Below are 26186 nucleotides of genomic sequence, written 5' to 3'. Positions count from 1 at the left end.
GCTCGAATGACTTCTGAGAGCGCAGTTCTTTCCAAACTTCCAGATGAAGTCTTTACGAAGTCACCTGGTGATGTAAGTCTTTCTTCATTATCCTCTCGATTTTGAAAAATTACTTTTCTGCTCCTCGCTAACTCGAAAGTTGTTTGCAGGAGTCTTGCTTTGTAACTTCCACAACCAAGTGGAAGCGATTAGCTAGACTCGAGAGGTTGAGCAATGAAGTTTCCAGGCTTCAGGAAATCTCTGAAGCTAAAGATGTTGAGATTGCTCGCCTTCGGAATCTAGCTTGGGAGGTGGCATGAGAAAAAAATTCGATGATTGGTCGTCTTCGGTCGGACTTGGATGATGCCAGGGAGAAGATCCGGTGACTAGAGCGAACAGTTGGAAAGTCAGGAGCCAAAGGATCTCAAACGTTACCGAAAGGCAAGTTGTCGTTCCTTTGCCCGAATCCCTTCCAACCGATGTTCGCAGAGCCTGCGTCTTCAAGTATTTACACAGTAAGCCCTTTGTTGATATGCTAAATGCTTATAACTTGCAGGCGTACCGGGATGGTGAGAACGAAGTATGGGAATCAATATTAAGGAAGGATCCACATTTTGATATGACTCCCTATAGTGCTGTTTGCCATCCTGAAGTATTTACCGACCTGGGTATTCCTCCTCCCGACTGGACCAAGGATAAGATTGATCCTCCACCTTCCGATCCAGATATTATGCAATATCTGGAAGATTCTCCTGTTTATTCTCCGCTAGAAGAAGTCAATTATGACGAGCTTGTACTTGAATGCGAGTTTGGTCGAGGACCATTCTTCTCCCGGACAAGCTGGACAAAGAGTATGAAATTGCGGAGGATTTTATGCATACCGAAATATTTTTGTAATCCTCATTTCTTCTCTTCTTTTCCTTGACTCCCCACCAATGGTTGACTCATATGTTTGTTCTAGCAAAGTCGTGTCGATCTTGTATAACTTGTTAACAGTCACCTATAATGACTTTCTTCTTTGATCGAAGATTGTATCCAGCTCTTGTAATTGTTTTGATACTGGCCTCTTTGGATCTTTTGAAGAAATAAGAAATTACTTTATCTTGAACTTTGCTAGCCACTTGAATCGCCGTTGTATTAGGTCTTAGTTGTCTGAAACAATGCCTTTACTTAAGGATTTCCGGAGAAATACAATAAGTCTGAGAAGGAACTCACTCGGGTTTTAAACCGATGCCCCGACTTAAGAAAGTTTGAAAATTTTCCATAAGTGTTGAAGGACCCATACGAATTTTCGTCCGATGCCTTATAGTTGGATCTTGTTCTTGAATGTGGTGTATGATGCCCCCCAATCAAAAGATAGTTTGTTGAAAGCCAAAAATTGCATTGATTGAGTTGAAAATGATTATATCGCGAACAAAATTGAAATCATCCTCAAGGATAGGTCCAATTTTCTTTGGTGACGCGGGTCAGAAGCTAGGGTGTTTCTCAACACCAGATCTCCGACTAAGTACCGACGATTCTTCACTCGAGTATTATAATGAGACGCTATCCTTCTTTGATAATGTTGAGTTCGTGCTATTGCCTTTGCCCGAACTTCGTCCAACAAATCAAGACTATCAAGCAGTCCTTGTTCATTTGCTTTTTCCTCGAATTCACGATCCCGTAACGTCCCCGCCATTATCTCCACTGGTGCCAATGCTTCGGATCCATATGCCAACCTGAATGGAGTTTCTCCTGTTGGTGTTCGAACCGTAGTTCTATAAGCCCACAGTACATTATGTAGTTCTTCGACCCAAGAAGCTTTGTCAGCTTCGAGTCTTCTCTTTATTCCTTCCAGTAGCGTTCGGTTAGTAACCTCTACCTGGCCATTGCTTTGGGGGTATGCCACTAAGGACATACGATGCTCGATCATATATGTTCCACAGAATTGCTCAAATTGTGGACAATCGAACCGAGTACCATGGTCGATGACAATAATCTTTGGAATCCCAAAGCGATATATGATTGATTCAAGCACAAATTTCTCCACTTTTTCTCAAGAATTGTCGCCAAGTGCACGGCTTCTACCCATTTTGTGAAGTAATCAATTGCTACTATCAGATATTCCCGTCCGCCTGATGCCTTGGTGAATTTGCCCATGATATCAATTCCCCACATTGCAAAGGGAATGGGATTTAGAATTGAAGTCATAGTTTCCGCCGGGCGCTTCGATCTTGTAGCATGAATTTGACAGATTACTACATCGACGAACGTAGTCCATAGCAGCCTCTTGGACCTTAGGCCAATATAAACCAAGTCTTAGAATTTTGTGGGCCAGGGCTCGGCCACCCATGTGAGCTCCACAAATTCCTTCATGAACCTCAGCCAAAGCTGATTTTGCTCCTTCGGGGGCCTATACATCTCATAAGGGGTCCAAGCATAAGATCTTTTGTATAGTCTCCCATTCTGAATGACAAATCTAGTTGATCGAATCTTGATCAACCTTGCCTCTCTTGGATCCTCGAGTAATTTGTCATCCCTTAGATACTCGATTATTCGATCCATCCAAAGAACGTTCGCTTCAATATAAGAAATTTATTTCTCATGATAACTTGGAAAAGTTATCTCTTCAATGTAGACCGAAGGGTCTAGATTTTTTTCCTTGGCATTGGGTAGTCGGGATAGCTCATCTGCCACTGAATTTTCATTCCTCGAAATCCGAGATATCTTCAAATTCCGAAATTGGTTTTGAAATGCCCGCACTATCTCCCGATATTTTTGCAAGCGTGGTTCTTTAATGCCATACTCCCCCTGGACTTGGTTGACTATAAGTCGAGAGTCACTATAAATAGTAACATCTGCTATAGCTAATGCTTTTGACAACCGAAGTCCCGCTATCGTGGCCTCATTTTCTCGCTTCGTTATTACTTGCATCAAATGCGAATCTCAAAGCATATCGAATAATAAATCTCGCTGGACTTTTTAATAGAATTCCAGCGCCTGCTCCATCTTTATTACTCGAACCATCCATATATACCTCCCAAGTGGTTGGTATAATGGGATCCTCAATGGTGGGCTCCCCTGGTGCAGTAGTTTCTACTACAAAGTCGGCTAATGCCCGAGCCTTGATTGCGTTCCGGGCTTAAAGCTCACTTGGAACTCACCGAGCTCAACCGACCAGGACACCATCCTTCCGGACAAATCAGGTTTGTTAAGAACTTTACTAAGAGGAAAAGTTGTAAATACCTCAATTGGATGAGCTCGAAAATATGGCCTTAGCTTCCCGGCGGCCATCATGAGAGCCGAGCCTGCTTTTCAATTTGCGAATATCTCGTCTCCGCATCTAGCAACACGTGGCTTACATAGTAAATCGGCCACTGTTTTTTATCTTTCTCCCGAACAAGTACTGCACTGACCGCCGAAAGGGACGTCGCTAGATATAGCTGTAATATTTCCCCCTTCTCTGGCCTAGAAAGGATAGGTGGTTGTCCAAGTGCTTCTTTTAATTCCTCGAAAGCTTTCTCGGCACTCTTCAGTCCACTTTGCTTCCTTACCGCCCTTCAGGTCTTTAAGTACCTTGAAGAAAGGCAAACATTTTTCTCCGGACTTGGAGATTAATCGATTCAAAGCAACGAACTCTCCCCGTCAAACATTGTACATCCCGAACGGTTTTGGGAGCCTCCATATCAATCGAGCTTGTATTTTGGCAGGATTAGCCTCAATTCCCCTCTCGTGATACCATGAAACCCAAAAATTTGCCCGAGGAGACTCCAAAGGCACATTTTTCTCGGGTTTAACTTCATTTGATGTTTCCGCAAAGATCGAGAAAACCTCGATCAAATCTGCAATATGATTTGCTTTTGTAAAGCTTTTCACTAGCATGTCGTCAACATAAGCTTCAACATTCTTTCCTATCAGCTCTTTGAAAATCTTGTTGACGGCCCTCTGATATGTTGCTCTTGCATTTTTCAGGCCAAAAGGCATGACCTTGTAATAATAGCTCTCACGATCAGTCATGAAAGCCGTATACTTCTCATCCTCCTTATTCATAAGGATCTGATTATACCCTGAGTAGGCATCCATGAAACTTAAAGTTTCATATCCCGCAATCGCATCTACCAAGAGGTCAATCCGAGGCAACGGGTAGCAATCTTTTGGGCAAGCTTTGTTTAGATCTGTGTGAGTCCGTACACATCCTCCACTTCCCATTCGCCTTTTTCACCATCACCACGTTGGCCAACCAAGTTGGGCACTCGATTGGTTCTATGAAACCAGAATTCTTAAGTTTTTCAACTTCGCTTCGAACGGCTTCATATTTTTCAATAGAGAAATTTCTTCTTTTCTGTATCACTGGTTTCGCCTTAGGGTCTATCCAGAGTTTGTGCTCTGCAATGGCCCGATCGATCCCAGGCATGTCCTCAGCAGACCATGCGAATACATCTTTATTCCGTTGAAGAAATAACTTCAACTCATCTTTAAACTCTTCCAAATTGTTCGGACCCGATATAAGTAATCTTTTTCTCGTCTTCGGTACACAGCTGGATTTGCTCCAGTTTCTCCACTGGTTCGGGCCTTTGCATCTCTGTCTCTTCCCGATCATCTCGAACTTCTATAGGGAGGGCAAGTAACCTTCCTCGGACCCTCCTTGTCTTTTAAATAGGCAACATAACACCGCCGAGAGATCTTCCCGTCGGAGGAGACTTGACCAATTCCCATATCAGTCGGGAATTTTATCTTCAGGTGTTTTGTCGAAACAATAGCACCTATCTTGGATAAAGATGGTCACCCAAGAATCATATTATAGGCTGGTAGTTCTCGAACCACCAAAAAATTGATTCAGACAGTTGTTTCCTTAGGAAAACTTCCAATAGATAAATCCAACTGAACCGATCCTTCCGCTACTGCAGATGACCCTACAAAGCCATATAGGTGTGTAGATGAAGGTTTCATCAAGTCCTGATCCACCTTCAATTTTTGATACACTTCGTAGGAAATTAGGTCAGCTACGGACCCTGTATCAATCAAAACTCTATGCACTTCCCACCGTGCAATCTCTACCTTGATGACTATAGCATCATCATGAGGTAAACAAACGTCTCTTTCGTCTTCCTCGCTAAAGGTGATAGAATCTTCACCATTTAGCTTCTTCCGCTTCTGCGCCTCTCCGGCTCCAACAAATTTGGATTTTGTTTTCAGACTCAGGAATGATTCGGGCTCTGGTCCCCCGAAGATGGTAAGGATCGGTGACCGAGTAGCAGCTTCAATCACCTCCTTGCCTTTCTTAGACTTCGGGGCCTCCCTCGATCGTTCTGAACTAACCGAACGATCCCTCTTTGGAGCAGCCGCACGTGGCCCACGTTGCTCCTCCCTTCTTCTGCTAACAAAACTGGACAGATGTCCCTGAGATATCAATCTCTCAATATCTGCCTTCAGATGACGACAGTCATTAGTATAATGACCATAGTCCTTGTGGAATCGGCAATACTTTTCCCGATCCTGCTGCTCTCCAGGTTTCAAAAGAATTTTAGGCGGCCACTTTAAAATATTTTTTCTTTTGAGGATATTCAAAATATCAGCCCGAGGAGCATTCAATGGAGTGTACTCACTTTTACCGGGGGATCTTTGGCGCCAAGGCTGGGATTTTCCAACCCAATCGCGAACATTTTTCTTTGGCGTCTGCTTCTGCTCAGAAGCCTTTTGTTCCTTATTGGAGACTTTATTATCTCCTTGGCGCGCATCTAGAATCTCCATGACTTCATCCTGCTTCTGGCATCTCTGTACCAACTCAAAGCATAAGTCGCAGGTATATCCTATAGTAATAACTCCAGGAGTTTCCGATTAGTGAGTCCCGTGAATAGAGCAGCCTCGGCTACTTGTTCATCCAAGTTTTCTATCTCCATCGTCACTTTGTTGAATCTTTTCGAAAACTCTCTCGATCGATTCGCTCTTTCCTTGTTTGACAAGAACAAGGTTTCTTCATTTTTCTTGACTCGTATCCCACTCCGGAATCGCCCTATGAATTGGCACGCCAATTCGTCAAAGTTTACGATCCTTCCAGAGGGGAGGTTAGAAAACCACTTTTGTGCTACTCCGCTTAGAGATGAACCAAAAACCCGCATAAAATTTCATCGAATTACCCGAAACCGCCATGGTCTCGTTGGTAATAGCCGATGTGAGCTGTTGGATCTCCGGAGCCATCGAATGTTGAGAAGGTAGGCAAACGGAAGTTATGGGGAAACCGATATTCCGCAATTGGCTCAGCAAAAGGGGTCTTCCGAATGACTGAGTAAATATCCTCGCTTATTCTTCCCTTAGCCAACTGCCCTAATTTCTCATTGATGTTGGCCAATTCTCGACCAATCTGGGTCGGGTGATCTTCAGCAATATGATCACGACCTCGATTAACACGATCATCCTGTGCTACTCGATCATCATGAACAGCCCGTCCTTCCCGAGCATTCCTTTCGTCACGAACTGCTCGATCATCACGAACGGTTCTTCGACGATAAGGTGAGTGAGTTCTTACCCCCGTATCCAACCTTATGTTTGAATCAGTTGTACTCTCTTGCGGTCTGTCGAACCGATCGCCTCGCCTCGGTTGATCATCGATCCTCTGAAGTCCTCGGTCTTCTTCACGGAAATTCTGATCAACATTTCGGTCTTCAGCCAGTCTCTGGTCACGTGGCAATGCACGTCTCCTTGAATCGCGTTGATCAGGCTCTTGTGGTAAAACCACTCGTCTGGTGAGCATGTGGAGTGCTTGGCTAACCTCCAAGAGTTGAATCTTTACCTGATCCAATTGATCTTGGATTGTATCAGGAGGAGGATTACGTCCTCCTTGGCCATCATCCACCTCGATAGGATTTTGGCTTTCCTGAGGAATATCCGGATTATTCACTCCAGGTATCTGAACACCGGAATTGCGTTGTGCAGCGGCTGCTGCGGCTGCTGATCTAGTCACCATGGCTTTTCAAGTCGTTCCCACAGACGGCGCCAATTGATGCGTCCAAAATCTGCTCAGCCCTTGGATCTCCACGTGATGTCCTGCAAAACAAAAGCGTCAGATGTGGCCCGACTGCTGGGGTCGGGAGTCCACCTCCGAAGGCTAAGTCGCTTGATGAACTTAATCACAAACGGCTCGCTAGAAGCACGTAGCTAAGGAATGAAGAACTGGGAAAGGTGATCTAGATAGCAGATCGCTGATAGTTTAGGTCTATCAGTATGTATCTGAACCTGAATCTCAGATAGTATTCTTTTTGATCGATTGATCCGTCCCTCACCTTGTATGGTAGTGAGGTTTATACAGAGCGTACCTTCGAATCTCCTTCGTTGGATGCACTTGAGCCTTCTTCGGGTAGTCGTTGGATCTTATCAGTTAGATCCGTTGAGCGATAGACTTCTACTAGTTTGGACTAGTAGAGGACTCCTGAGATAACCTTTAAGTTATGCGATGGTTATCCCTTCGATAATGATTATCCGCAGCCGTCAGTTTGAGTCTGCCATCATTAGGGTGATTACCCTAATCCATAAGTAAGATTAGGGCACGCTTGTAGCCGAATAAGCTTTCTTCTTCAACAAGCCATCTTCCGGATCCGGTTCGCTCGGGAGCGATTCGGTTTTCTCCGTCTCGACCGGGGTCGAGGGTCGGACCAGGTATGAACCCGGTCTGATCATAAACTCTCCATATCAGTATCATTTTCGCACTCTGATGATTATTTCGTTACTTTGCTTGATTCATTTAAATAATACTGTTAACCTCGATTTAGTCTTGTTCTTGATTATATTATTGTGAATGTGGGAGATTGATTTTCTCGATATTGGATCTTGTGGATTGTGGATCACACACTCGGGTATGCCAGCTAGGGTATCGGCTGGGTGGATGTGACACAAACACCATGTCTTCCATAAAGAGGGCCCCAAGGACTTCTTCCTTCACTTCGGGACATTGGATCTACTCTAAGGAAAAGGTCAGACATAACCTCCTAAGGCTTTCAAAGATAAAAACACTGAAATCAAAGTCTAACATTAAGGTCTAACATTGAAAAAGCCTTTCTTTAACCCAAGACAAATAGGATGTCCTAGTTAGGTTTGGGCTAGATTTCACACTATAGTTTTGATAGAGCCCAAACTCTTCAACTTCTCAACCTCTCCTCTGATTGCCTCATGCTTTTCAATCGAGAAGTTTTGTCTTCTCTGAATTACCAGTTTGACGTTCGGCTTAATCCAAAGCTTGTGTTCAGCTTCTGCTCGGTCAATTCCTGGCATATCATGCAAACACATCTATGTTTTCCCGAAGGGAAGCCTTTAATTCTTCCTTGAAACTTTATGGTTGCTCAGACCCAATGTGAGTAGCTTTTGCTTCATCTCTTGGGTGCAACAAGATTCATTCTGATTTTTCCACGGGTTCAAGCCTTTGTATGGCGTCTTCATCCCGATCGTCTCTTACCTCGATTGGTAAGGCTGTGGCCTTTTCAGGTCCAACCTTATCTTTGAGATATGCTACATAGCACTGTCGGGAAAGCCTCTGATCTGAAGTTACTTAACCAATTCCCTTTTCAACAGTGAACTTTATCTTCATATGCCTAGGGGAAACTATCACGCCCAGCTTTGTCAATGAAGGCCTGCCGAGCATGACATTGTAAGCAGGGAGGTCCCGAACGACCAAGAAATTTACCCGAATGTTGGATTCTTTCGGGAAATTCCCCACCGAAAGGTCAACTGGATCGATCTTTCGACTATGGCTGACGAACTGGCGAATCCATAAAGATGTGTGGATGATGGCTTCATTTGGTCTTGCTTAACTTTTAGCTTCTGATAAGCTTCATAAGACATGAGGTCCACTGAAGATCCTGAGTCAACTAGGACTCTGTGCACCTCTCGTTGTCCAATTTCCACTTTGATTACTATTGCATCGTCATAAGGTAGGCACACACCCCTTTCGTCTTCTTCATCAAACGTGATGGGATTCTCTTATAATTTCTTCCGTTTCTAAGTTTATCCTAGGCCCACAAATTTTGATTTGGCCTTCAGCTTTCTTAGAGATTCGGGTTCGGCACCCCAAATATAGTAAGAATAGGGATCGGCTAGGCCCAATCACTTCTTTCCCCTTTTTCGATTTTGGAGCTTCAAACCGGCGCTCTCTGCTTCCCAAACGGTCCCTTTTCTCGATGGTCGTCTTCTGCTCGTTTTCTTGACTTTTAACAAAGCTGTCCAGGTGCCCCTGATTTATCAATCTCTCGATATCTGTTTTCAAGTGTCTACACTCATTCGTGTAATGCCCATAATCTTTGTGAAAACGACAGTATTTCTCCATGTTCTTTTCTCCTGATTTTGCTATTATTTTTTATGGCCATTTCAAAATATCTTGGTTTTTTATTTGCATCAAGATTTCCGATCGAGGAACGTTCAGAGGCATGCAATCATACTGATCGGGGGAGCGTCGTCTCCAAGTTGATCGTGGCTTTCTTGCCCGATTGTGGATGGGCTGCTTCTGCTTCTGGCTCCGTTTGGGAGACTTCTGCTCTTTGCTAGACAGTTTTGGCTCTCCTTGACGTGCATCAATTATCTCTGTTACTTCTGCTTGTTTTTAGCACCCTTGTACCAAATCTGAGTAGGTGGAAGGCATGTCTTGAAGTAGTAACTCCAATAACTTTCAATTTGTGAGCCCCGTAAACAAAACAGTTTTGGCCACCTATTCATCCAAATTCTCAATCTCCATAGTGACTTTGTTGAATCTCTTCAGGTATTCCCGAATTGATTTATTCTTCCCCTGCTTGATCATAAATAGGGTTTCCTCCGTCTTCTTAATTTGAATGCCACTTTGGAAACGACCGATAAACTTTCAGGCCAATTCCTCAAAATCGAAAATTCTTCCTGAAGGAAGGTTTGAGAACCACTTCTGCACTGCCCCGGTTAGGGAGGAACTGAATACTCTGCAAAGAATTTCATCAGAGTTTCCTGCTACTGCCATAGTCTGCTGGAAGTAACTAATATGGACAATGGGATCTCCCGAACCGTCGAACGAAGTAAACGTGGGTAGTCGAAAATTATGTGGAAACTCGAACCCGGCAATAGCCTCCATGAATGGAGTTTTTCTGATGACCGAATAGATGTCATCCATCCTTCTCCCTTAGGAAAGCTGTCCCAATCTTTGATTTATATCAGCTAGCTCTGGACCGATATGCAATGATCGTCCATCGTTAGCTCGAATGGTTTCTTGACCCAAATGTCTTAATGTTGGTGAGTGAGTGCGAACACCTCTCCGTAGCCTCGTAGCCGTTCCGGTTATGGCTAGCTTGGGGCCGATCATGCCGATCATCCCTTCTAGGAAGTTCCCCAGTTCTCAATCCCTGGGTTTGCCCTCAGGGGTCCTTCTGAGCATTCTGACCGTAATTCTGGCCTTCGGCAGGTTGTTTATCTCCTTGTTGGGAATGCCCTCACGCTAGAAGTATGAGCACATTTCCTTCTCCCACACGTCTTCTGGCCTCTTCTTGATTAGGTGCCTGGGGAGCCACCACTTGCCTGACCAACGCACGAAGCGTATTCTGCATTTCCAAAAACTTATTTGCATTTGATCCAATTGCTGTTTGAAGAGGATTCGGATGGTTTTGGCGTTCATTACCACCTAATCCTTTGTCTTCACGAACCTCTTGAGCACGGCTTCCTTCAGGGATGTCCTCTGGATCATTTCCATCCGGAGGACGAATGCTCAGTTCTCGTTGAGCCGCCATAGCTGCTGCTACTGATCTGGTGACCATGACTTCTTGAAGCGTTTTCCATAGACGGTACCAAATGATGCGTCCAAAAATTGTTAAGCCTCCGGATCTAATAAGATGATTTGCAAAATAGGGTTAGACGTGGCCCGACCACTGGGGTCGAGAGGCCACCTCCGAAGCTTAAGTCAATCGCTGAACTGATCACAATGCTCTGGCTGAATGCAGAGGCTAAAAATGAATACGAATAGTAGGGAAGCAATTCAGATACCTCTGGGGTGAGCGGATCACTCATTTATATAGAAGTTACCTCCAAATCTCGACCGTTAAGTGAATTCTCGATCTCTTCAGATGACTGTCCGATCGTAGGGTTTTGCACTAGATATTCGGGGGGTGCAAGTAGTTACCGATTTTAGCACGATTCCCTCTCCACCTTTGACGATAGTTGCTTCCTACAAGTTAGCTTCGCCTACCGCAAGATTCGGGAGGTCGTTCATGACTGGTAGAATAGTGCGGTGCCCTCATCCATTCGTTAGATTAGGTTAAGGTGGGTCCCGATTGTGGTCTAACCGGACAAGAAGGTTCGAACCCGGTCCGACATGTTCGGTGCAATTTTCTTCGTATCAATATATATATGTATATATATATATATATAGATAGATAGATAGATAGATAGATAGATAGATAGATAGATAGATAGATAGATAGATAGATAGATAGATAGATAGATAGATAGATAGTTAGATACATAGATTAAAGTGCCCTTTTTCTTATCTATATTATAAAAGTTTAGTTCCACATTGGAAACCAAGAAATTGAGTCGAAATAATTAATAGGTTCTTCCTATTAATTACAAGTTATAATAATAGGACACGCTAATGCATCTGTAGTGTAAGAGTGAAGATAGTTTACTGTTCATGCACCATGGACAGTGGGTTGTTCAGGCACTTTTGGCAGATGCACTTGATAGTTTGCATGCTAGCATCAGTCAAGCAAGATGTAATCTAGATCGTTTGTTTTGGTAAACAGTCGATTAAGAGTGATGGAGGTTGATCCATCGGAATACAAGGAGATCCAGCAGTTAGGTTAACATTAGTAATCTACCTATTATAAAGGTATATCCAAATCAATACATCTGATCAATCTAGACCATCAGATCGCTAGGCCAAACAAACCAACAACTTAGATCTGATTATGAATGGATTTGACTATATGGTAATGTAGCTATTCATATAGAGTCATGAACTTACATAATAGGTGCCTCTCTGCCAATAGGTACCCCCTGATTTACAAAACGAGCTTTCGTATTCTCATAAGAACTCTGTGATTCATATTTTTTAAGTGCATAACAAAATCTGAAGTTCAACTTTTGTTGGGCTTTCTTGTATTCCTAGGAGACTAATCGCCGATACTCTTTTGCACACTGTGGTGTGAACGAATTAAGTCTTAAAGAAAACGAGGTTGTAACACACCTAAAAGTGCTAACATTCGATCTCCCCTTTGCATTGTTTCAATCTCCCCTTTGCATTGTGTCGATCATTGGTTTCTAAGATCTAATGTTGTGTAACGTTTTCTTTTCTTTAGTTTATTTTCTTCATGTATTGTTTGTTTGCTAAATAAAAAGTGGGTTGAGAAAAAATAAACTTTTCCATGAAATCCCAAAGGATGCTTTATTTGGTTTAATGGGGTGGAAAAGTGAGAAGTCAAGTTCCCTTAAATTAAAAAAGCATGTCTACTAACATGGTGTGTCACTCTTCCCACCTTACCCTCTTTTAAAGTCCCGCTAAATTAGTGAGACTTTGTGGAAAAATCAAGAATACAATAGAAGTAGGATTCACTTTTACAACTTTTCTATGAAATCATTTCCTTTCTTATTTCCTCACCCCACTACAGATAAATTTCACATGTTTATTTTTTTCACTTCTTTTTATCTAGCAAGCCCCTTGGTCGGCCATATTTGTGACCAGGGGAGGGGCTCCTGTTGGGAATGGGAGAGCCTTTGCTAGCGCTTTGGATGAGCACAAGCTCACCCTGTGTGCACCATTCAATAATGGAAGGAAACTTTTAAAATAATTGATCACTAAACTGAGATGCCAATAAAGGATGTCTCATTAAAAAAAATAAAATAAATAGAGAGTTGCATTAGAAATATCTAGACAACAATAAACAAAACTTTCCACTTCAAAGTATGAGGTCACCACCGGGGGTGGTGGTTTAGTGGTTCCAAGCTCACTCCCAAGTGGTTTGGTAAACCTCATGTCCCAGGTTCGAATCCTCTCTGCTCCTCTGTTTCTTGCATTGGACAGTTGTGTGATCTTTGTCCTGGGCATGAGTGCTACCGACTTCTGTGGACTTACTAGGCCTCCGGCGGGGCTCCGCTGCCCCACCGCTGACGGGGTCAGTGCTTGAGCTGGTAGTGCACAGGGCTAATACTTGCATAGGTCACACTCGATAAAAAGTCCAAACATTACGTACGATAAAAAGTTCGAACATTACGTAGCGGGGGATAAGTATGAGTCAATAATTTGAAACTTAAATAAAAAATTTAAAAAAATAAAAACACCCAAATTTGACCCAATTACTTTTCATTCGTTACATTTGACAGGACCCTATCGAATCTTTCAACATCCTCATGTACTACTGACTCAAAATTTTAACAAAAAAGAAAGATACAAACACGTGCTAAATATCACCTGTACACTGTACACATAATTTTGTGACAGCTGTACTATTGGTACTGGATCACGACAACAACCCCTCCCCCTCCCTCTTTCTTCTTTTCTGCCTCTTCCCATATCTTCTACGTACATAAAGTCCAGTCTTATGCCCACCTCCAGCACAAACGACAGGGCTTTTTCAGTAAAATAGAAAAGGACAGTCACTGTACGGGCTACCCAAGAAGCTGTGATGACGGGGACAGTCGGTTAACGCGGAAACCAGTAGGTAATTCAAGACCTGTTCTTCCCATTTTCATGCCTTAAAACTAAAAAGTTTTAATGGAATCCAGTGATTCAACTAAGTTTGGAAGTATGGATCCAGCTGTACTTGATAAATCCCTTCAACTTAAATTACAACATTTGTCAACCACAACCCGTCCTTCCTTCTACAGTGTTTCTTAGATATGATTTTCTTCCACTTTAGTAGATACTAGGAAACTACCTTCCACATCTTATTTAGTGTCTCATGGCCCCACTCAACCACCTTCTCTTTCTGTCTGTCTCTCTCTCTGAATCTCCTTACTTATATATAGCCATGGCTGGGTTACAAAGATTACACTTCACTTCAACTCATGTCAATGATGCAGAGGAGTAGTTCTAGCAATGTAAGTAGTGGTGCGAGTTACAGAGGAGTTAGAAAGAGGAAATGGGGGAAATGGGTTTCAGAGATTCGTGAACCAGGAAAGAAGACTCGTATCTGGTTAGGAAGCTTTGAAACACCAGAAATGGCGGCGATTGCATACGACGTAGCTTCATTGCAATTGAGAGGACAAGGAGCCCGGCTTAATTTTCCAGAATTGGCGAATGAGCTACCTCGTCCAGCTAGTTCTAGTGCAGATGATATAAGAGCAGCAGCACATGAAGCAGCTATAAGGAGAATGAGAACAACTCATCATCATCAGGTGGGTAGTGGTAGTTCAAGCTCGAACCCAGTTCCAATTCCTACTAATATAAGGCTTTCACAGAGTCAGATTCAGGCCATCAATGACTCACCATTGGACTCACCAAAGATGTGGATGGAAATGACTGAAGCTTTATTTCCTGGAGCTTCTTCAATGGCTTTTACTGATGATCAGTTTGACATGAATGATGACTGGGAAGATATGCAAAACGATTCCCTTTGGGACTAGTTTCTAGCTAGAGATTTATATATTTATTTAACCGAAAAATATGTAGCTACCCAATCACCTTTCTTTTATCCTTATATATAAAAGAGGGATTGGTTTGACCCAGTGGGTGTTTGTTTTCAGAAGATACCCATTGGGTGCTTATGATCTGCTTAATTTGGCCTTACCCTTTGTATTTGTGGGGTTGGAGGTTGGTGGAATAGGGACTTCATCTCTGTACGTGTGAGTTTGGGTGTGTGTCTGTGTTTAAGTAGATAACTTAACTTTACAATTTCAACTTTGGGGTTCTGGTGTGTTTGAGAGAAGACCCCATCCAAAGGAAAAAGGAAAATCATTTTACTAGCTGGTATAGAGATCCTTCTGTATGTGAGATGTTTAGGATAATCTCATGTAATCTTTTCATTTCTGGGTTTTTAAGATATTTATTAGAAGAATGTATTGCATAATTCAAGTTAAATTATTACCCTTGTTATTCTCTCTCTCTCCAGTTTGTTTCCAAGTTTTGAAGTTTCAGTCCTTGTGTCTTCAACCTTGTTCCCTCATCATTATTGGGGATGGTAACTAGTTTTTCTGTGGGAATATTGGTCAAGAAGCGGCATGGGCTGCAATGGTTCTTTACAAGAGGAATTGTAGTATTCCTTGTGTGGAATATGGCTTCACAGGGACAGCCACAGGAGCCACAACAAAGGGATTACTCCATGGATTCCACAGAATACATCTCGACTCAATCTTCCTACCGATGGCCATGTAGATCTTTTCTTCTTTTTAAAATCTCCCTGGGACGGTCACCTGTATAGCTTCTTCTTTTTTGTTTGTTTTCCTTTTATTTCTCTCTCTCTCTCTCTCTCTCTCTCTTCCTTTTCACGCGGGGGGCGGCTAGGCTTGAACAACTAGTATAAATGTAAAAGCTTAATAATACATATTTAGATGCATAGAACATTTCCTATAGAGTAAATGAATGACATAAGATCAAGTCACAAAGGAAGACTAGGGTTGAAGCTATCGAAACCCATATGTTAATGAAGTTATAGAATGAAATGTGAAGAATAGAGAAACATATACATGCACAAGATAGGATTTACCTGGTTCACCTAAATGTTGTGTCCATACTTGACCAACGATGCTTGCTTTTTATATGAAGAGAAGGAATACAATCCTAAGTTCATTTTCTATGTCCTCAAGCTAAGAATATAGCTATATATACACCACCACCAACAACAACAACAGTAGTAGCAAGAAGCCTTGTCTCAACTAAATAGGGTTGTCTACATGGATCCTTGCCTTCCAATTAGCTCTTTTTTTTACGCCATACTAGATACAAGACCTAAGCTATGCATATCATTTCTTACTACTTCTAGGGTTATCTTAGGCCTGCTCCTAGTTCTTCTGATTCATTTTATCTGAAATAAATCACCACTTTTTGCAATGACATATTTAAAGGCTTCTGTTGAATGCGGTCATGCCATATTAATCACCTTTCTCGTAGTTTATCATTTATTGGAGCTACTCCCGTACTAGCTCTGACATGATCATCCTTTATCTTGTCCTTCCTAGTTTTGTCATCCATTCATCTTAGTGTTCTCATTTTTTTTACGTACACTAGTTTATCTATATGTGTAACTTCGGACTAAACCTAACCACTTTGCCTCTTAATTTTTGGAGAACGTGAGAAAAACTCTAGAGCCTCCTCTTCAAGCCCTAGGTTGATTCCAAGCATCCAAGAGAAGTTCCTCCATTGATTCCTCTTCTAAAAGGTTAGTATTCAATCATATACTTCATTGATCTATTCTCTCTACTGTTTCTACTTTTGTTTTGATTGTGAGAAAGGTCTTACACTACTGTAATGGCCTAGATTCTAATCCTTATAGTCTTAGAGTGAATTTCCATTCACTCTACTCTTTCTTTAGACAATAAGGTGTGTTTTCATTGTTTTGATCTACCATAAGACCATGATTTACTCCTACTATAGTTATTTGATTCTAAATTATGTTAGATCTATTCATAGGTTGTTTTCTATGCATGATCTACTGTTTTTTCATCTGTAGAATGAATCTCCATTCATTCTAGCATTTCTGTGAGAATCCGTGAATCAAGCCTATTAGGTGATTTATTAGATTTCTATTCCAAAGGCCTTGTTTGATGTTTAGATCATCATAGATAGTCTCTGTATGTTATTTTAGAATTTTCCTATTAATTTTGAAGTGTTTTGATGTTGCTCGAAGAGTTTTTGACCAAAGTTGGAAGTTACTGTCCGTACACAATAGTTTTGGTCGATCCCCTTGGTCAATCCAATCGTCCAAAGGTGTCTGTGATAGCAACATTGCTCCGTTTTGCCTCCGTTTCGTCTCCAATCATTAGAGTTTGTTCCTTATACTCTCTACATGTTTGTTTAAGGTTATTTTGCTAATTTTAGACTTGCTCTTTGATCTCTTACTTAGAGTTTGTGAAGTTGACTATAAGGTGAGTATGTTCACTCATAATATGCACAAATACATGCTTTGATATGTTAGGACTTATATGTATGTGTTAGCTAATGTAGTTATACTTTTTCTTTATTGTCATACTTCTGTAATTACAGTAGGCTATTCACGATATAATTTACCTACTGATTTGGATATGACTGATGTGATTGTGATTTGGACTATATTGTGATATTTATGGAATCATGATGTGTTGTGATTGCCTAAGTTGTGATTGGGGAATGGGGAATGCACTTTTGGCATTTCTATCATTGGACATCAATGGAGGTGGTATGAGACACTTTCCTATGGTGCCCCTTGTCGCTTTCTTTGATTACTAGTCGACATACCCAGGGCATATCTAGATGAGTTTGGCTAGAGAAACACTATCATAACTGACCCTATCAGAAGGGGAATTGAGACCGAGTGAAAAGTGGCAGCAATGGTGATTTCTCAAAAGACATGCATCAAAGCCGTGAGAGGATGTAAATCACATTGTGGAGGCCATTCATTGGTAGGTTGCACATAATAAACCTGGGCTCATGGGTGCTCAAGACCAGTAACCAACCCGTGAGAGGACATGAGAGATTCCTATTTATTATACGTGGATGACCAATAAGGTTGAGAGTCTATGTATCCGAGAGGGAGACGGTGTCACATCCACCCAGCTGGTACCCTAACTGCAATACCCGAGTGTGTGTTCCACAGCCCCGAAAATTGGTTCATGACAATCATCCTCCCACATTCACAATAATATAATCAAGAGCAAGACTAAATCAATGAATAAATCAAAGAATGGTTCTTAGAAAGATTAAAATTCAAATCAGAGTGCGGAAAATATGATACCAAAGGAATAATCAGATTATAGAGTATAGCGGAAAATCACTCTATAATTACAACAGAAAGTAGATCTAACTCAAAAGGAATTACAACTGAACAATATCTAAGAATAAGAGTAAAACTTAGTCTAAAGATAGGTCTCTTCCAATTTAAATAAAGTACGTCTAAACGTATAGACTAGCTCCAAAGTCTAACTAATCCTGGTATGCTCCACCGTCACACTAGTAGTCTTCACCGTCATAGCCATAACAGCCAGCACCTTGGGAACTGTATGAGTCATCTGGCGCGGTCTTGTAGTACTAGTTCTCGAAGTCATCAGTACCTATAGTAAGACCTAACAAACGTTGCCCCCAAAGGGATGAGTTCAAAAGAACTCAGCAAGTAGCACTACAAGAAAATGGACTTACGGCGGCACTTCGGGTAAGACTACAGCGGCGTTTTTGAAAAACGCCGGTGTATGTTCACTTATAGTGGCGTTTACCCAAAAACGCCGTTGTACGTATATTTATAACGGCGTTTGTCAAAAACACCGTCGTATGTGTCTTTATAACGGTGTTTATCATAAACGCTGTCGTATGTCCACTCCACTTCGTGGACGTTGTATGTATATTTATAACGACGTTTCTCACAAACGCCATCATATGTGTCTTTATAACGACGTTTCTTAAAAACGTTGTCGTATGTCCACTCCACTTCGGTTGTAAGTGTCTTTATAGTGGTGTTTCAGAAAAACGCCGTGGTTGCCCTAATTCACTCCCCGCCTATTTTTCACTCCCCCGCCTGTTTTTTCACTTTTGGAAGTCGAAGAAACTTTTGGAAAACTCATTATTCTCTTGCTCGTTCTTTCCTCCTCACGATCCAGCTCTCGCTCTCTTCCTCTGGTTCATGGTATCGCTAGCTCTCTCGCTCTCTCCCTCTCCCTCCTCACGCTCTCGCTCTCTTCCTCTGGTTAGTGGTGTCACCAGCTCTCTCGCTCTCTCCCTCTTGGTCGCCAGCTCTCTCTATCTCTCGGTATTTATCTTTCTCTGCTCGGTCCAGAAGTTTGTGGTGGTTATTAGCAGTTTTTCTTCATCTTTCCCCTCCATTTATTTTCTAGTTAATGTTTGGAGCTTCAGTCACTGAAACTAGGAGCTCCGGATTTTTTTTCTTCTTTTATTTTGGTTGGTGGCGGAGGAAAGACAGGTTTTCAGTTTAGTTTTTGCTGTATGCTTAATTTTCAGTTTGCAACCTGTATCAAGCTAGAAATTTTTGTTATGTTTTCCTACTTTTGCGGTTGTATTCCTGATGATCTCTCTTGTTATCATATTTGCACTTCCCATTTGCTCTGCTACCTTTCAATTTGTGTTATTTACTACTCCTCACTTTGCTGCAGGTATCCAGAAATCCTCAATCAAACTCTCCGCATCACTTATTGTTGCAGCAACTAATTTCCTGCAAATGTAAGTCATCAACAACCATATGTCCAGCTTGGTTTACATTAACTCTGAATCTATCAGAGCTCACAGTTTTATTAGCACAATAAGCATTATCATTATGGTGGTTTAATAGTAGTGCTACCTCACTTGAATTCGGTTATTCAAATTCAAAACCTTAGCTAGGTGGGATCTGTGGTGAGAGGCTGTAGTTTGAGTCTTTTTAATACACCTAAATCTGTGTTTTTAAGTGCTCAGCTAATACTACCTCAAAGAAACCAAAATCATTCAAAGTGTTAAAATTATGTATGTGTTTAAAAGTGTAGGAAAATTAAAATCTGATTAAATTTTTTCAATCTTTATTGGCTAATCTTGAATAGGAATCTTTGGTCTTATCATGGGTATACGTGTTTTAATTATGGTGATTTGTTTACATATAGGATGGTATCTTCTTTTCCTGTGCAGAGCAGCACTATTTAATGGATTAATTGAAAGGTCTTAATTTTTCTTTTTATCAGTTATAAGTTCTTCGATGTATGTTTCTGAGACTAATACTTAATGGCAAAATTACAATAGAATCTGGATCCTATGAACCCTATCACCCCCAATTAAAAAATTATGGATGGACTAGCCATGTATTTTTTTTTCACTGCAATTGATCATCTAATCTACAAGTCAATCAATTGTTCCCCAGTTTTTGAATACAAAATGATTGTTGAACTTTGTTCAAGGAGATCCTGAGTGGAGCGAGTTTGTTTGTTATCCAGCTTTACTACTTCAGTTGTACTATATTTCACACTTATGGAGTTTTTACTGCTTGCTTGCAAGTGTTTGGTCTGGCAAAGATTTACCTTTGACAGCTGAGATAGCTGTAGGTGAGAGACCCACAGCTGATATAACTTACCCCTCCTATCTTCTATTTTCCCCCCCTTTTCCCCACTACCCATTATGTAGAAGTTCTGCAATCAAACCACAAGTCCATCATTTGCTGCCCAGTTTTTGAAGACAAAATCATCATTAAACTTTGTTCTAGGAGATCCTTACTGGGGCTGGGATCTTTGTGATCCAGTTTTACATTTGCTTACTGAGGCGTTGCTGGAATTTGGGTCATCCACATAACCTGTTCTGTCCTGCCTGGTTAGGGAATATGGTCTAAATGTCTAATATGTATGTTAAGAAAGGACTGTTTGTATTATGTGAGGACTGGATCAAGTCTTGTTTGGGAAATTCTGGTGACTTGACTCTGTTATCCATGTTGAGATAATTAAATCTATTACCCAAACTGCAGAAAGTTCTTATTTCTTATTTCTCATTTTCATTAATTTGTGAATTTAAATATTGTAAATAGTACTTCTGGGATTTATTGTCTCTCGTCTCAGTAGTATCATTTTGAAAAGTAAATATGATAATATTGGACAAGCAGGGTTTAGAAACCAACAGCTGAGATTAAAGTTGGATCAGATATGAACATGTGTTTTTGTCTGAATTCCTGACCAGACTGGGTGAGTTGCACAAATAACCATGAACATGATGTGGTGTCCAACCTTAAGCTCTGCCTGGGCCAATCTGGAGGTGCATCCAAATGCTGATGACAGCATAAAGGAGCTACGGTTGGCATTTGAGTTCACCAGTTGGATGAGCATGTGTTTTATAAATACATACCTACCTGTGCAACCTGAACTTGCTTCAGGTTGTCATTTCTAATTAAAGCTAGTACCTGAAGTGGCATACTAAAACACCTGAAATTCATGTTGAGATGGTTTTTGGTTAAGCATGTCCCTAGTACCGTGAACATGACAGTGAATTGTCTTCAAGGTTTGAATTGTAGTAGCTCCTGCATACAGTCTTCTGTAGCTACTTTTGTGAGTCGTTGGTTGGTGGAATGCATGTGAGGGACATTTCCTTACAGTTATGATCCAAGGTAGGTTATGTCAATCCATCTTAACATGGAATGAAGGAATCAGCTGCCATGCTACAGAAGTTTCTTAGCTTTGAGCCACGTAATCTTAATTAGACATGGCTCCCAAAAGATGCATGACTGTAGGGTATGATTTCTTGTCTGCTATATGACGGACATGGAAAAGTAGTATCAGTTGTAGTGTGCTTATGCATTCACTGTAACATGGAAAGTATTATCAGTCATTGAATGCTTATGGATCTACTCTATATGCAGATACATTACTCCTGAGAGTACCCACTTGGATTAATGCTTTCTTTTGATTTTCCTTTTTAAGTATTGGAAGATTGTTCAAGGATCAGCACTTTCACCTTCAATTCAAGGTTCTTCTTCTTCATTCCCGCAATCTACAATCATTCACTGAGCAGCCCCGGTCAATTTCAGCAGTTCCAAGTAAGCATAAATAGATCCCCTCCCATCCCCTGCCTCTTTCAATCGCACCCCCTCCCTGCTGCCCCTTTTCCCCTCCTTTGAAACCCTTAGAAAGCACCTCCCTCCCTCGCAACCACCCCTCCCTCACTCCTTTGTAGGTACCGCAACTCCCTCACCCTTCCCCACCTCCCTAGACCTATCCCACTCACCCCTTGTCCCTCTGCTGTTATGCACAAGGCAGAACCTCTCTTCCCCGAATGCAGTAGGCCCTAGATTCCCTTCCCCCTGCTGTTCAGACCCCTATCCACTATCCCCACCTTCCTGTGACCCCCTTTGGCCATTCTTCCTTCAATCCCTGCCCCAGTAAGTCTCCCAAATTCTACCCCTTCTCAGTCCCCTGTTCTTGGTAGAAAAACAGAAACAAAAAAAAAAATCAGGATAAAGAAGAAAGAAAAATAGAAATAAAAATGAAAAGACAGAAAAAAATGAGAATAAAAAGAAAGAAATAAGAGGAAAGAACAAGGAGATAGAAAAGATTCTTTCAGGATCCAATCCATATTTTGATTTTCATCTTGGTTATCCTTTCCCCATTATTTTTGTTACATCCCATGAAGATTGAAAATATTCGAATTTTGCCTTTTCCTCCCTGCTACCCTATTCATATAGATTTTTGTTAAAACCCTAACAACCCTTAGGATCCCAAATTTGTTTCCTTATCTCTCTCCAGTTCCCATCTACACCATAGGATTCCCTAACATTATTAGAATAATTTGCGGGAAGATTCTTGGCGAATCCTAAATTCTAGGGAGTCCTTCCAATAAACCCTAATCCTAGAATTAGATTTACATCAAGTACCTTCTTGGTTTAGGGAATATTTAAGTTGTCTTTATTATTTTTTTTTCTTTTTCTTGAGTTGTTTAAATTCCTTATCTATCTAATTCAGCCAGCCTTTTTTTTTTTTTCTGTTAACTCCAGACTCTGGTACTCTTAGGTAATTTGTTGGAGAACTGGTTCAATATAATTCCATCTTATAATTTAATTTCTTCAATCTGGTCTTTGGCCTAACTTGTATTATAGTTATGGTGTATTAGAACAAAGTTTAATTGATCTTTTGATAGGTTATTCAGCTGAGTTGATCTACCATTTAATGGATATAAGTTGGATTCGAAAATCAAGGGATCATGGATTCCGTGCAGGCGATACATATGAAGGTGGTGTAAATGGATTCCTTGATTTTGCATTTTCTAAAGTAAACTTAGGAGAGAAGATTCCATGCTCATGTGTAAACTGCACCAACCACCGACTAGGAACACGAGATGAAGTGTTTGAGCACTTGATTGTTGATGGAATTATGGCTGGTTACATGTTTTGGAGTTCCCATGGGGAAGTTAGATCTTCATTTACCACAACAACAGAGAATAATGTGATTCGTGAAGAAAATCAAGGCATTGTTAACATGAATGACATACTTCATGATGCATTTCCTAGTCAGACTTTTACAGAACATGGTGTTTATAACACGAACAAACACATGGATGGAGTAAGACATGAATCAGAAAAATGGGAGCGATTGATAGAAGCAGTAGAGATGGCATTGTATCCAGACTGCAAGGAGTTCACAAGATTGTCATTCACTATTGCATTATACCACATAAAGTGCTTATGCGGTTGGAGTGACAAGTCTTTCTCTATGTTGTTGGATTTATTGAAAAAAGCATTACCACAACACAATACTTTGCCAAAATCTTTATATGAAGCAAAGAAGATGGTTAAGGACTTGGGACTCAGTTACAATAAGATTGATGCATGTCCGAATGATTGCATGTTATATTGGAAAAATGCATCTACTGAACAATCCTATCTTAAGTGTGGTACATCTAGGTATGAAGGTAAGAAGAATGTTTCGGCAAAAGTATTACGTCACTTTCCTTTGATACCAAGACTTCAAAGGTTGTATAGATCATCTATAACTTCATCTGAAATGAGATGGCATAAAGATGGACGCATAGATGATGGGAAACTATGTCATCCTGCAGATGGGGAAGCGTGGAAGAATTTTGATGGATTACATCGATCTTTTAGTGTTGATCCGCGAAATATAAGGTTAGGGCTTGAAAGTGATGGATTTAATCCAAATGGTATGAATCGTTCACATAGCACTTGGCCGGTTGTTGTGGTGCCTTATAATCTACCACCATGGAAGTGTATGAAACAAACTTCATTCATATTGACATTATTGATTCCAGGGCCAAATCAACCTGGAAACAATATAGATGTTTATTTATAGCCTTTGATAGATGAATTGAAATTATTGTGGGATGGTGTTGACACATATGATTCGTTGAAGAAAGAATCATTTAACTTGCGTGCATGCCTCTTATGGACAATCAATGACTTTCCAGCGTATGCTGATTTTTCAGGTTGGAGCACAAAAGGAGCATTGGCATGCCCTTGTTGCAACAAGGACACTAGTTCAACATGGCTGAAACATAGTCGCAAGCATTGTTACTTAGGACATCGTCGATTCCTCAAGGAAAATCATAAACTTCGATGGGATAAGAGAGGTTTTAACGATCATGTTGACTTTGGGCAAGCACCACAGCTCCTTTCAGGCACTGCTTTACTAGCTCAAATGGAAGGTGTGGATTTCCCGCCATTTGGGAAAGAACTTGATAAGAATAGTGGTAATAAACGGAAGAAAGTTGCTACCAAAGAACTACCATTTAATTGGAAAAAGAAAAGTATATTCTTTGAGTTACCCTATTGGAAGGATATTCTACTACGCCATAATCTAGATGTTATGCATGTAGAAAAAAATGTATGTGACAACATCATTGGTACGTTGCTGGAATTGAAAGATAAATCGAAGGACAAGTTGGAGGCTCGACTGGATTTGCAAGAGATGAACATTAGGCCATCCTTGCATCCACAAAAATTAGAGGGAAGCACCAAGTTGAAAATCCCTCCAGCAAGCCATACAATGTCTAAGGCTGAAAAAGAACAATTTTTTAGAGCTTTGGATGGTTTAAAGGTCCTTGATGGTTATTTTGGAAATATATCATGTTGTGTGCAAGTAAATGAAAGGAATATTTTTGGATTGAAGAGCCATGATTGTCATGTTTTAATGCAGCAACTCCTTCCTGTGGCAATACGTGTACATCCAATAAAGAATGTGAAGTTGGTGTTATCATCACTGTTTGGGTTCTTTCGATGTCTCTACGCTAAGGTTGGTACAAAAGAAAATCTGAACCATCTTGAAGCAAGTATTGCAGAAATTTTATGCAATCTTGAAAGAATCTTTCCTCCTACATTCTTTGACGTTATGATTCATCTGTTGGTTCATTTACCATGAGAGGTATTACTTGGTGGACCAGTCCATTACAGGTGGATGTATCCATTTGAAAGGTTAGTAATTGATGCTTTTGTAACTTTCAGAATACTTCTAGGATCTTTTGAATATTCATTTTCGTAAAGTTATTTTGTATGTTATTAGATTCAACAAGACCCTGAAGGACTACAAGCATAGTAATAGATACTCAGAAGGATCTATTGCAAATGAATGCCTAACATTTTGTTCTCAACATATTGATGGACTTGAGACTCGTTATTCCGGTCCAAAAAGGAATCTTGATAACGGAAATCTACAATCAGAGCAGCAACACTGGATTTTTTCAACCAATGGGAGACCTTTAGGGAGTGCTGTGATGATACAGTTAGATTGGAAAGAGATGCAACGAGTTCATCGATATGTTTATTGCATTATGATCCCAACAATAAATATCGGAAGTAAGTATCAAAATGAATGTTACTTTAGCTCTAATATTTGTCTTACCTAATGTGACTTCTTTAAATATAGACTCCATTTGGAAGAGCTTAAAGCAGAATTGAACTATAAAGTACGGCAACAACAAAGAGAAAAACTGCATGCAGAGCAATTCATCGAATGGTTTTGAATTCATGTAAGCAACATTAAGTATTTATATATCAAAGCATCAATCTTTGGTTTCTTTTTTCTAAAATAATGTTGAATTGATTAGGTGGACAAGCAAAGGGAATCAGGGGAAGAGGTACCTCATATTATCCAAAGGCTAGCTAAAGATCCCAATCGGGAAGTAAAAAAGTATAAGGGGTACATTTTGAATGGTGCACGTCTTCACACCAAAGATCGTGAAGCCAATCGTCAAACACAAAATAGTGGACTAGTAGTAACAGCAGTAAAATCAAGCTATGCTAGTCGTAGAGATACTCAACCCCGTGATGGAAATGTTCATTACTATGGCATGTTACAGGAAGTGGTTGAGTTGGAATATTCAGCAGAATTGAAGACAATATTATTCCGTTGTGATTGGGCTGACACAAGTAACAGAGCATTGATTAAAGAGCAGATCTGGACAGCCATCTGATGCCGTACGAGCTTCGCGAGATATGCTCTACGCTATGGGATAGCCGTCGATGCTTCACTCCGTGGACCAGCGGACGGATGACGGATTCTGCACGGATTATCGGTCGCATAGTCGGCCGAAACATTATGCCGAAGGCCGGACATCACCATCGGGTCACAGTGATGGAGGCCTTAGTCATCTACCACATATACAACGGCTCCGAGATCCTCCTCTTCCACAACACACAACC

General features: G+C 40.9%; 2 protein-coding genes across 2 annotated transcripts; both read left to right on the top strand.

Annotated features, from left to right (window-relative positions):
- The first annotated feature begins 13968 nt into the window (after positions 1–13968).
- LOC149030277 (ethylene-responsive transcription factor ERF021-like) lies at positions 13969–14517 on the top strand. The gene has a single exon (XM_089144929.1). It carries the CDS (start codon positions 13969–13971, stop codon positions 14515–14517), a length of 549 nt encoding a protein of 182 aa, XP_089001055.1.
- Positions 14518–22701: 8184 nt separating this feature from the next.
- Positions 22702–25957, top strand: LOC149030276 (uncharacterized). Its single transcript, XM_089144915.1, has 3 exons — positions 22702–23692; positions 23852–24780; positions 25592–25957. The coding sequence occupies exons 1-3, from the start codon at positions 22702–22704 to the stop codon at positions 25955–25957; spliced, it is 2286 nt and encodes a 761-aa protein (XP_089001041.1).
- Positions 25958–26186: the final 229 nt, after the last annotated feature.

Source organism: Hakea prostrata, chromosome 1, assembly GCF_041222555.1.
Source record: "Hakea prostrata isolate BN-2017 chromosome 1, UWA_Hpros_2, whole genome shotgun sequence".
Lineage (NCBI taxonomy): Eukaryota > Viridiplantae > Streptophyta > Magnoliopsida > Proteales > Proteaceae > Hakea > Hakea prostrata.
This window is presented reverse-complemented; position numbering and strand designations above follow the sequence as displayed.

Excerpts from the sequence above, each read along its gene's own strand:
- LOC149030276 (XM_089144915.1), top strand. The coding sequence starts at position 22,702 with ATGGATATAAGTTGGATTCGAAAATCAAGGGATCATGGATTCCGTGCA. Across the intron at positions 23,693-23,851 it reads TGATGGATTTAATCCAAATG|ATGAATTGAAATTATTGTGG; the intron begins GTATGAATCGTT and ends AGCCTTTGATAG. Across the intron at positions 24,781-25,591 it reads TTCGATGTCTCTACGCTAAG|GTGGACAAGCAAAGGGAATC; the intron begins GTTGGTACAAAA and ends TGAATTGATTAG.
- LOC149030277 (XM_089144929.1), top strand. The coding sequence starts at position 13,969 with ATGCAGAGGAGTAGTTCTAGCAATGTAAGTAGTGGTGCGAGTTACAGA.